The 12,196-nt window shown below is 41.2% G+C and overlaps 2 protein-coding genes across 2 annotated transcripts in view; both read left to right on the top strand.

Annotated features, from left to right (window-relative positions):
* txnrd3 (thioredoxin reductase 3) overlaps positions 1 to 8,664 on the top strand; it is a 17,338-nt gene extending 8,674 nt beyond the window's left edge. The window contains exons 4-16 of the mRNA XM_015045169.1: positions 744 to 851; positions 1,023 to 1,095; positions 1,179 to 1,298; positions 1,385 to 1,527; positions 1,879 to 1,994; positions 2,651 to 2,876; positions 3,065 to 3,157; positions 3,544 to 3,620; positions 5,110 to 5,266; positions 5,374 to 5,481; positions 6,310 to 6,405; positions 6,484 to 6,618; positions 7,816 to 8,664. Of these exons, the coding sequence (XP_014900655.1) occupies positions 744 to 851; positions 1,023 to 1,095; positions 1,179 to 1,298; positions 1,385 to 1,527; positions 1,879 to 1,994; positions 2,651 to 2,876; positions 3,065 to 3,157; positions 3,544 to 3,620; positions 5,110 to 5,266; positions 5,374 to 5,481; positions 6,310 to 6,405; positions 6,484 to 6,618; positions 7,816 to 7,878 (1,515 nt within the window). The 3' untranslated portion in view covers positions 7,879 to 8,664. The remainder of the gene's footprint in view (positions 1 to 743; positions 852 to 1,022; positions 1,096 to 1,178; positions 1,299 to 1,384; positions 1,528 to 1,878; positions 1,995 to 2,650; positions 2,877 to 3,064; positions 3,158 to 3,543; positions 3,621 to 5,109; positions 5,267 to 5,373; positions 5,482 to 6,309; positions 6,406 to 6,483; positions 6,619 to 7,815) is intronic.
* A 556-nt stretch (positions 8,665 to 9,220) lies between these two features.
* On the top strand, positions 9,221 to 11,422 carry LOC106955160 (uncharacterized). The gene is made up of 2 exons (XM_015045168.1): positions 9,221 to 9,577; positions 9,899 to 11,422. Exons 1-2 carry the CDS (start codon positions 9,337 to 9,339, stop codon positions 11,209 to 11,211), a joined length of 1,554 nt encoding a protein of 517 aa, XP_014900654.1. The 5' UTR covers positions 9,221 to 9,336; the 3' UTR covers positions 11,212 to 11,422.
* The last annotated feature ends 774 nt before the right edge of the window (positions 11,423 to 12,196 follow it).

The raw sequence follows: 12,196 nt of genomic DNA, 5'->3' as shown, positions 1-12,196 counted from the left end.
TTATTTTACCCGTTCACGCCATTTTTTCTCCCCCAGGTTTCCCCCCCCCCCCCCCATTTTTAAGCAGTTGCAAAATCTGTTGCTGTTGCACAAGTTACTCAACAGGTTGTTGCTAGGTAACCAAAGAGTGAGTTAGTTGATGCCACAAGCCTTGTTTAGTTTGCTGTGAGATGTTGACTGGGTAAAATATTTCCTCTACCAACATCTCCCAAAATGCTGTGCAGTTCTGGATTGGAGTTTAGTGAATATTCTATCAGATGTATGATCTATTGACATTGATTGCATGTCTAACGTATGTATATTGCTGTTGATTTGTTAATAAGCAAACTTTTGAAATGTTGCAAAGAAGATGTTGGTTTGGTGCAATTCCACCAGGTTACACAGTGTGATTCATCAGATGTCAACGTTACACATACTTCTACTTCCTGTATTAGACAGGAAGTAGATACTCTGACGTTGTGTACAGTCCTCGACCTTCCTCCTAATTGATTTGTTTTGCTTTTATCTACTGCTGCAAAACAAATTGTACCTAACATTGGAAATTGAAGAGGACAGGCAAAAACTATAAATGATCTTTGTTTCTCACTTCCATTGTGTGAAATCTGACTTTTTTCATTTTTGTAACAAAGTGGAATATAAACAAATGGTTGACTGTTGTAGTTGTTCCATCCCAGTGTAGTGTGATCCTCTGGTTTTCATTTGACCAGTGCATTGTGGGAACTTTGTGTTCATGTTTGCATCAGGCTCACAAAGATGGCAGCCTACAGCAGCTCCTCAGCGGGGTAAAGGAAGCGTACGATTATGACCTGATAGTCATCGGAGGCGGATCCGGAGGCCTGGCCTGCTCCAAGGTGATCTAGTAGATTCTGCCATTCTGCTCTGGTTGCTAGGCTACTGTTGTAGCAATAAAATGCCAGCAATCTCTTGAGCCATGTGACTTCTAGTGCACTGTAAAGTCTGATTTAGAAGAGGATTGAAATATGCAACTCAATGACAATAACATTGTGGTCTACTGCTAACAGGAAGCGGCCATGTTGGGGAAGAAGGTGATGGTGTTGGACTACGTTGTTCCCACACCAACAGGAACCACATGGGGTGAGACGCTTTGACATAAAACAAACTAGTGAATTTTCTTGTGGGCAGCCATTGTTAATCTGAACGCCTGTTGTCTTCGTCAGGTCTCGGTGGAACCTGTGTGAACGTTGGCTGCATCCCCAAAAAGCTGATGCACCAGACAGCCCTGCTGGCTACGGCCATCCAGGACGCACGAAAGTTCGGTTGGGAGTTTGACGAGTCGGGTGAGGCTGCCGACCGCTGACATCCCAACAACCCAAATGGTCTCTGAAGGAGGAACCTGGCTTTAACGGCGTCTGTCTGTCTGCAGTGAAACACAATTGGGACACCATGAAGACTGCAGTCAACAACTACATCGGCTCTCTGAACTGGGGCTACAGGGTGGCGCTGAGGGACAAGAACGTCGACTACGTCAACGCCTATGCAGAGTTTATCGAACCACACAAAATCAAGGTGAACAATGGATCATTGCTGATGCATCATGACCTTTTTTAATTTTAGGCCACAGCAGTCACAAAAAACATAATGTCTTGGAGGGGATATTTGATAAACTAAGTAGTCAGTAATTGAGGACATGAAGTAATGGAACCATAGGAACCTCCTGCACAGATATTCAGCCCAGTTTACTCCGGCACCCCTAAATAGAGTCCACTACTTTGAACATGAGTTAACCAAAGTCATCATTAAGACCAAGGAACACAACAGACATGACAAACACACATACAGAAAACAATGTTTTACATCTTGTATGTGATCAGAGCTCTGTGGTGTAAACATTTTAAATTATCATCTTTGTTCTGTCAGGCAACAAACAAACGAGGGAAGGAGACATTTTACACAGCAGCCAGGTTTGTGTTGGCTACAGGGGAAAGGCCACGTTACCTGGGAGTCCCCGGAGACAAGGAGTACTGCATCACCAGGTGAACACACACACACACACACACACTCTGTTAAGAGCCTTGGAAGTTTGGGGGGCGAAGGGTGTGCTCTGCCCACCCGTCAGTCCCCTGTAAATACAAACCCTTTATTATTATTAAAGGTGGACTCTGTCTGTGTCTGGTTGGTTCACTCATAGCTCTGGAGGCTGTTGTCTCTGGATGCTGCCTGCCTGTTTTTCTTTTCCCAGTCTGAAATAGTTTATACAACTCCAGTCATTCTGTTTTTTTTGTTTTGTTTTGTTTTTTTTAAAGTAGGATCCTATGCCGCTAATTTCAAAATGGATTTTTTTTGCTGAATTTATAAATGTCTTTCCAAGCCAGTTTAAAATCATTGGGGGGGAGAGTTATATACAGTGTCTTCTAAAACTACTTCAAGCTCAAAATGAGAAAGCTAGTGATGCGCCGATCCACTTTATTTCAATTTCAGTTTTGATACCAATACCAATATGTGAGGTTTAACATCGGCCGTTGCAGGAAAATGCAGCTTAAAGCACAAATTGTCTTTGATTTGTTTCAATATCTGGACTGATACAGATATTGTCAGATATTAAAGATACAATACAGAATTAACAGACTGCTAAATGGGATTTAATGGTTACCTGACTTGTGGTTTGTGTCGTTTTTGCTCCGTTCACCAGTGACGACCTGTTCTCGCTGTCCTACTGCCCGGGGAAGACGCTGGTGATCGGAGCGTCCTACGTGGCTCTGGAGTGCGGTGGCTTCCTAGCCGGCTTGGGCCTCGACGTCACTGTCATGGTGCGCTCCATCCTGCTGAGGGGCTTCGACCAGGACATGGCCAACCGCGCCGGAGCACACATGGAGACACACGGAGTCAAATTCATCCGCAAATTTGTGCCGACAAAGGTGTGTGTATGGGCGTGTGTGTGTTGTTTTTGCCATCTCCCATAAAACGTGTCACTCTTGTATTTTGCATAATGGAAGTTGCAAGTTATCTCCACTGTTGCAGACTTTGCACTGTGCATAACTTCTAATTGAGCCCTGTTTGATCTTTTTTTTTAAGCCATAGATAAACATTTGTCTGTGTGTATCAGATCGAGCAGCTGGAGGAAGGCAGCCCCGGCAGGCTGAAGGTAACGGCCAAGTCCACAGAGACGGACGAGACAATGGAGGACGAGTACAACACGGTGTGTGGATCTCTGATCAGCTGATCATTCTTCACCTTATCAGTCTGTGTTTGGAATCTGAACCACTTCCTCCTACATCTCTTTTTTTTTTTGCTTTGCTCCCCCCACCCCTTGATGAAATCCAAACTATTTTTTTCCATTTTGTTTAATTTGTCCTTACATTTATTTTGTGACCAAATAGGTTAAAGTTTGACAAAAAGTCATTGTAGTGGGTCTAATTTTAGCAGTCTTGCAGCTTCTAAGGGGAAGGAAGTGATTTATTATCAGTTTTTTCTTTTTTTTTTTTTGGTCTCCATTTAAATTCCATTTGAATTCTATGCAAATAATTGAGCAACCCCGCAGGACTTCCTGTAACTAACCAGGCCCTCTGTCTGTCTGTCCCTCAGGTGTTGATTGCAGTGGGTCGGAACGCATGCACAGATAAGATCGGCCTGGACAAGGCAGGGGTCAAAGTGAACCCAAAGTAAGACTCCTTTGCTGCGCCGCCTCACTCTGCGCTGTCCCTTTAAGACTGAACGTACAGTCACAGTGATTCAGCACTTCTGGCTCTGCTGGGGGAACTGAAGGGTGCTGGGGGGAGGGGGCCGAGTTGAGGGGGTTGTTATGGAGATATGAAAGGTGACTGGTTAGTAAAACGATAACGTCAGCATGTGGTTACCAACAGGAAGTGAACTGCTAAAGTTTCATGATCAAAACTGTCCTTTTCTTGTTTTTTGCTCAGCTTTTCTCTCATGACTTAATGCTGAAACAGATGTGAACGGTCTTTGACTGGACCCCAGGATTTGTTTAGTGAATAACTTGGCAGCTGAGCCTGAAGCTGTTCTCAGTCATATGAACTGGTCTTATGATCATAGTAATATACAGTTTGAGCTGCTCTGTGTTTCAATGAGCATGTGAAATATTAACACTCTCTTCATGAATTCTACTACAGTGTGTGTTCAGGCTGACCTTGGACCCAGTTTTTTATCTTTGCTGTGTCATGGTATGCCATTCTTCAGTGTATAGTGAATCATGAGGGTAGAAGGCTAAAGCTGATTTGCTTCTGTATTACTGGCTCATAATTAGAATGAAAGCATGTTTGATGCAAATGAGACATTTTACTGAAAATGTTTTGAGATGGAAGGTTTTAGATTCAACACAAAGTATTGAATCTAAAACCATTAAATACTTTTGCTTTCTTTTGCAAAAGAAAGCAAAAGCTTTACTTTTGCTTTTTTTAATTTTTTTTTTATTTGAGTAAATATAAATACCACAAATGTCAACTTTACTTAAAACCAGACCTTGGAATGTCCAGAGCTGCATTTTATTGACTTATAAAACTAATCAAAACTAAATGCAGCAAAAGGTTTTTAAAGAAATAGTGACCAAATTATGTTCTTGTTGCTAAGAATAGACAAGAAAAAAAAACAAACAAAATGTGGCCCTTGATCAGTTTGAACTTGATGGATTTTGGCCCATGCACCAAAACGTTTAGACATCTCTGCATCCAGTGTACCTCTGTGGGTTCACTGTCACTGACCTTCCAGCAGGTCAGTGACAGTGATGAGATACAAAATATTGCGACAAAGTTGCTAAGTTGGCAACTATAGGGTGACTATTGTTGACCTTGCACGTGTAGTCAGGACCTGGTGGTGTTGCATTGATCAATGTGACTAAAGTTAAACTCTGTGAGTTTCTCTACATCTTGCTAGGACAATAGTCCTTAAATCCTAGAAATGTTCTTCAGGTGATAGAAGGCTGATTTTATGTGTCTGAAGGTTCAGTGAAGAAGCTTTATTGTTTGTATTATTCTTGTTTCAATGTGTCTAATTTGAAGTACCTGCTAAATGTTAACACTCATTGATGATGAATGGTGACTTGAACTTGACTTCTGCTGTTGTCGTATTTAGATGAGTTTTAATCTTGCCGTTTCTTCCTTCCCTCTTTGTTAACCCGCTGAACTATTTTCCCAGAAATGGAAAGATTCCAGTGAACGACGAGGAACAGACCAACGTGCCCCACATCTACGCCATCGGAGACATTCTGGAGGGAAAGTGGGAGCTGACGCCCGTCGCCATCCAAGCTGGGAAGTTACTGGCACGCCGTCTATACGGCGGATCCAATGTCAAGGTACAGCCTGGTCTCCAGTCCCTCTAATGCCAACTGCACAGTCTCTAAGGCGGTGCAGGGCCCCCTGATAAGTGTGTGTGTGTGTGTGTGTGTCCGTCTGTGCGCAGTGTGACTACATCAACGTTCCCACCACGGTTTTCACCCCGCTGGAGTACGGCGCCTGTGGCCTGTCAGAGGAGAGAGCCACTGAGCTGTACGGCCCGGACAACATCGAGGTGAATAATTCATCAGAGGTTCAGCTGACTGGGATCCTGTCCACTTTGTCTCTTTGTCAAATAAAGAGTTCAAATAAAATATTTCTGGTGATAATCAGGCTTGTTTCTTTTAAGTAAGTCTGATCTAACCAGTTTGTCTCAAGACCTTTAGTCTTGCACTCATTCATTGTTGTAAGCAGGAAATTTAGCAACTTTAGATGGACTTTTAAAGTATTTTTGGAATGTATTAAAGGTGATCTATGCAACTTTTATTTATTTATTAATTTTTTAAAAGCATATATACATATTTGTTACAACTGTCACCATGTCGTGACAGTTTAAGATGGATAATCTGTGAAAAGATGGATCTTCTCCACCTCCTGCCTGAGCTGCTGTTGCCATCTGAATAAACGCACCAAAAGCAACCAATCACAGGGAGGAAGAGCGTCTTAGCGCTGTCAATCATGCTCATGTACTTGCAGGAAGACCATTTATTTGTTGTCATTGGTAGCCATGCTAACTAGCCTAGCATTCACAACAGGCTATGCTAGCTGTAGCGTAACAGAGCAGGCAGTGGATGAGCAGCACCACAAGTAGGGGTGATTGACAGCATTAAGACCTGCCTCCTGGCTTTGATTGTTTTCAGATGGGAGTGGGGAGAAGGCGGAGAAGTTTTTTTTTTTATTTTGATCATCTGTCTCAACATACTGTCACTACATAGTGACTGTTTCATCAAATGTAAAAAAAAAATAAATATATATACACATACATACATACTGCAGCTTTAAGGGATAAATGTTTTATTTAATGTCTTCACATACGTGTCTGACCTTGATTTTTGTGTAACAGGTGTACCACAGTCTGTTCTGGCCTCTGGAGTTCACTGTGCCGGGCCGCGACAACAACCAATGCTATGCCAAGATCATCTGCAACAAACTAGACAGCGTACGGTTTCAGCAGATTTATCTACCTCTGTCCACTGTTCTGTCCTATCAGTTTATTGTTTTCATTGTTGCCTTTCAGGACCGAGTCATCGGGTTCCACTACCTGGGGCCAAACGCCGGGGAGGTGACACAGGGCTTCGGTGCCGCCATGAAATGTGGTGCGACCAAGGAGCAGTTTGACGTCACCATCGGCATCCACCCGACCTGCGCTGAGGTAGGAGCAGCACGCCAACCTTTTTTATTCTGATTAAAATGTCGCTACAAATTGAGTCCTGAAGCGTAAAAAAGGGATATTTTACTTCCTGTGTGAGGGCACCATCCTCATGCTTCTGTTATCGTCTCCTAGACGATCTCTAATTGTCTTAAGAAGATGTTGAGTTGAATTATGGATCAGTTTTATTGTTGTGATGGATAGGGTGAATTAGCTTAATAATGGAGTAGCATTACACATTCATTATGTTAATGTGTAACAGGGCTAATTGCTGCACATTAGGTTGTTCTGTTTCCTTGCTGAGGTTTTTTGAAGGGCAATTTTGCTTAGAGACTTCATAATCCATTTTATTTATGATTTAAGTTATAAATGGTTTTTCAGTTGTATTTATTTATTTTGTTTTATTTATTTACAATATTTTCTGGCTCCAGTGCTTATGTTTTTTTGCCTTTTTTTTTTTTTTTACAAATTTGACATTTATTGGTGTTTGAGAGGGCAAACTTGGATTATGCCATTATCAATATATCACTTGAAAATTGTCTCAAAAAATCTTATAGACTATTACAATAATTACTGGAGCAATAGATCATTTAGGACAGCCATCCAGTTGCCCTCAGTGTTTGAGTCAAATGCTTAAAGTTGACAGAAATTTTTAAAAATATGACTTGGTAATCATGTGTTTGAAGACTTTAACAATACCTAAACACCAACTATGAAGTATTGAAGACTACATTTAATTAATTAATGCAATTAAAATAAGTCTTAAGTCACAGATAAAGGATCAAAAGATGTTGCAAAAATTGTCACTTCATTTGCTGACAAGTCACAAATAAAGTCTGAAGTTGTTGGTATAGAGACAGGAAGTGGTCAGAGGTCTGGTGAATTTAAAACAAACAGAAAGAAAAACCAAAAAAAGGACACCTGACCTCATTCTCTCTATGTTTTGACATCCTGACCATACTGATGCTGTACTTCAAACCGTTTCACCAGAGAAATTATAATAAGCAACACTTAGCCTGGGGGCATGGGGTCCCCCAAGTACACTGAGTGGAAACCCTAGTCCTGTTGACTGCTACATTAAAGATTAATTTATTTTGAGTCTTTTTACAAATCTCTACCTGGAGTGCCAATAATTCTGCCTGCTTCTCCAGGCCTTTTACCAAGCAACATTTCCATAACGATGGCCTCTTCCTCCTGCAGGTCTTTACCACCTTGGAGGTGTCAAAGAGGTCGGGTGGAGACATCACCCAGTCTGGTTGCTGAGGTTAAACCCCGCCTGTTTAGCAGGCTGTGCTCATATTGGACTCTATCCTGTCCTGCTGGTTCCCAACCAGAGGTCACAGGGTCGAAGGTGCTTGTTTAGACATCATACACAGCACTAAGGGTCTGATATGAAGGTAGCCTGTTGAACGGCGGGGTCACTCGTCTGGCCTCCATCGGTCTGTCCACTTCTCAGAGGAGCTCCAGCATGCATGCCTACGGAAACATATGTGTGTTTGGAGTTTTTATGACGTTCTGGCCCGTAACCTAGCATACTCAGGTGGGCGAGGATCGATGTCCTTCTGCAGAGGATCCCGACGGTGGCGCCAGTCCTTCGTCCAAACCCTCCCAACTGTTCTCCACTTGCAAGCAGAGGGTGCACAGACTGAAAACTGCTTACCGCGTGGCTTTAGTGCGTGTGAACATCGTCATGATTCCACATGCTTTCTCTTCAATTCAACATCAGTCTGAAGTGTATGCGTGTTCAACATGACCATTTTAAGTTTAGGAAACTTCTAAGAGAATATAATCTCCTTCTGAGCCTGCAAGCTTCGAGATCTGCTTTTAGTATTTTCAGTCTGAACAGTTGTGATGGCGTGAGTTGTATCCACAATTAATTTATCTTGTGTGTTCTGCCTCTTCATCGTGTGTATAAAGGTACATTTAGTATTCAGTCACTGTGGGACATTAATCATCTGTATACATGACGAGTTTGTTGGTGTCAAACTCCTCTAGACCACTGTTTTTCTTCCACACTTAATAAAAGATTCATTCACATTTAACATGTGGTAACTTGTTTTTCCGAGTCGTCTTTGAATACACCTTGAGGGAGTTTACTACTACTAATGCAGGAGTGAGCCCACTGTTATGTTTTGAAAAATACAAATACAAATAATGCTTACTTATGGGAAGATGGACCATAGTATTTAACATTTTTCTATAAGTAAACATGTTTTAAATGCTCTAGTATTTGATGTTCTATAATTAATACCATGGTCACAATATCTGAGTTATATTTCCATAATAATCATAACAGTGGTCAAATAGGAGTGTTTATTTGACCGTCTTTCTTTCCATTTGTTTGTTCCCCGCCCCCACAGTATACGTTCACAATATACGGTGGTCAGGTCACAGAATATGGTTTAACACCTGTGGCTCACCGGGAGACGTGCTGCTGAGCTGCACAGTTTGTGCCAGAAAAAAAGGGGGGAAAACCTTTCAATTTTTTCAAAATAAATCGTGTAAGTTAAGTAATGCTGTTCCATACATATGTTAGCTAAATTATGCTAAGCTTGTTAGCAAGATTGCCAATGTTGACGTCACTGGTAGGCATAGCCTGCGGCGCAGTGGTTGATGGGATATGAGCGCCATCTTGAAGGGCAACAAATAATCATATCCGTCGAAAACAAAACTTTCTCGCAGATTCTTTAAAAAATTTAAGTAGGTTAGAATTACTTAGCAATGGTTCGAACCTGTTGTGTTGTTGGATGTAACGTCCGGTCACACGACCGGAGTGGTAAAAAGATAGAAAACGGACTTTCGTTTCATTGTTTTCCTGCATGGAAACAACGGGAGGGAGAACATGTTTCTGAGCTAACGAAACGAAGACGAATGGCCTGGATATCAGCGGTGAAACGTCCTGATATAAACTTCTCTAGCATTCCAAGATACATACAAGTTTGTTCCAAACATTTCCATTCTGGTGAGTGTCTAAATTCGCTTTGTTGGTGTTGTGCCATACGTTTTTGCCACGACTTTGTTCAGGTGTACTCACGTTTAGTTCATGCTTAACTCATAGATTGTAAACACGTCCTGGTTTGTGCATATTTTTTGTATGTAACGTGTGTTGTATTCTAATGTGGTTTTATGAATACCGTACAGCACTGTGGTGCAGTTAATAGCTGTTTTTAAAGTGCTGTATCAATGAAATTAACATTAGATGAAATAAACTGCTTGCATTGTTCTAGTGTTGCCAGTTTCACATTAGTAACACTGATCTGTGTTCTCGTATGTCCTCTTCAAGGCAAACCTTCATATGAAATGGATGAGCAGAATCCAGACTGGGTTCCAACTCTGCTGATGAGTCCCCCCTCAAATATGTCGACATCAGACCGACGTTCTCGTCGAAAGAGGCGCCGCAGCGGTGCAGCTGAAGACCATATAGCGACGGACATGTCGGATCGACAGCTGGAGGAGCAGGTTCCAGAGACTCCATCAGAAACCCCAGAAGAGCCAAATAATAAACACACAGCAGTACAAACTATAAAAGAGGAGCTCAGTGAGGCTGTAGGTCGGGAAGGCGAACATGAACCAGCAGCAAAAAGGCAACCAACCAAATGTCAGTTGTGTGAAGAGAGGATGGCAGAAGTAAACCGTCTGTTACAGGAGAACAGGGAGCTCAGGTACGAGCTCAACAAAAGACAGCTGGCCGAAAATTTTTTTAAGGATGACACAAAAAAGGTCACATATTACACAGGACTTCCTTGCTTTGCTGTCTTGTTGTCGTTGTTTAACACTGTTATGCCTTTTCTCCCAGCATCAAAAAAACTTTCACAATTTCAAATGGTTGTACTTACACTGATGCGTCTTAGACTTGATCTGCCTGTTCAGCATCTCTGCCATCTTTTTAATGTGTCACACAAAACTCTGTCTGATACCTTTGCTGACACCCTAGATGTATTGTACACACACCTTAAGCCAGCGGTGAACTGGCCTGAGAGGCATTGCTTACAAGCCGACATGCCACCTCAATTTTTGAAAACATTTGGAAAGCGTGTGGCAATTATTGTCGACTGTTTCGAAATAGGCACAGAAAAGCCCTCAAATTTAAAAGCACGTGCACAGTCCTTCTCTCAGCACAAAGGTAGACACACAATGAAATACCTGATTGGGATCACACCGCATGGTTCAATTTCTTTTATTTCTAATGGATGGGGCGGGCGAGCATCAGACAAGCACATAGCAGAAAACTGTGGCATTCTCTCCAATTTATTACCTGGGGACATTGTGTTAGCTGGCAGAGGATTTGATGTTAAAGACAGTGTAGGAATGATGTGCGCTGAGGTCAAAATGCCCTCATTCACTAAAGGGAGAGGTCAGCTCGACACTAAAGATGTCGAAGACACACAAGCTGTAGCTCACCTCAGAATCCATGTGGAAAGAGTGATCAGTTGCATGACAAACAAATACAAAATGTTGCACAGAACTGTGCCAATAACTTTGCTGCTCACATGTGAGGGAGAAGAGACGACACTTCTTGATAAGATTGTGCATGTGTGCTGCAGTTTGGTGAACATGATTGTAAAGTCTAATGCAAAAGAAACCTCCACATGTTGACATGTAAAACACAGACTGGAAAAAAAAAGTTTGCTGCACTCTTTGTTTTGAACTTTTTGTAGCAGCTGCTTGTACTGTTTTTTGCAAAAATGTGCATTGTAAGAAATGTATTTGCACAAATTGTTTTGTGTTGAAATGTTTGTACAGTTGAATACTAACATGGACTCGACTGATTTCTCTCATTTAATAAATGTTCTTGTGGTGAACATTCCTAAGACGTTTTATTCAAACACCAAGTAACAGTTTAATATTTCAGGTAACAAGCATACATGTAATGAAATAGATCCTATTTTTAAATTAGCACTTCGTGGAATTAAAGTAAACAATTATACAGTCAGACATTTCACAGTAAACATTTCACATAAGTAAACTGAAATGGAGTCCATCTTTAAACATTTGATGTGATTAAATATGTCAAAGTAAATATTAAAGGTGATAAGAAAACATGATAAAAAAAAGATTCCAAATGTACTTTTGATGTATGTTAAATAAATACATCAAATGCATATATGTACATACATAAAACAAATGTACATATAGTGTATTTTTGATGTACATCATGTTAAATACATCAAATACATTTGATGTATTTAACATATTTCAGGTCAGAAGTAAACAGGTAATGAACCAGATCCCATTTTAAAGTAAACATTTTATGTAATTAAACATTCCAGCTAACAAACATTGTCTGATGTAATACATTTTATAGAAAACTTGCTTCACAACAGTAAGTGCAAACATAAGTCTATGCATTATTTACATGCTGTTAGATTATTCTGTGTCCCTTGAAGCTGGAGGACAGTCCAGAGCTCTGATAAATATCTACCTACAAACTCTGGAAGACACGGACGACCAGGTCACGGCGGTTTGATGTTACAGAAAAATCTCAGTTTGCGCCTGCAGATGATGTTTCTTCAGGTGAAGTTTGTTGCCAGACAGCTGGATGGAAAAGTTTTTGTCGTTTGCATCCACAGCTGCTCTTTGT

Source organism: Poecilia latipinna, unplaced genomic scaffold (genome assembly GCF_001443285.1).
Source record: "Poecilia latipinna isolate Pla-1442-1.1 unplaced genomic scaffold, P_latipinna-1.0 Scaffold711, whole genome shotgun sequence".
NCBI classification, from domain to species: domain Eukaryota; kingdom Metazoa; phylum Chordata; class Actinopteri; order Cyprinodontiformes; family Poeciliidae; genus Poecilia; species Poecilia latipinna.
Note: the sequence above shows the minus strand (reverse complement) of the source record. Positions and strands in the feature narration are given on the sequence as shown.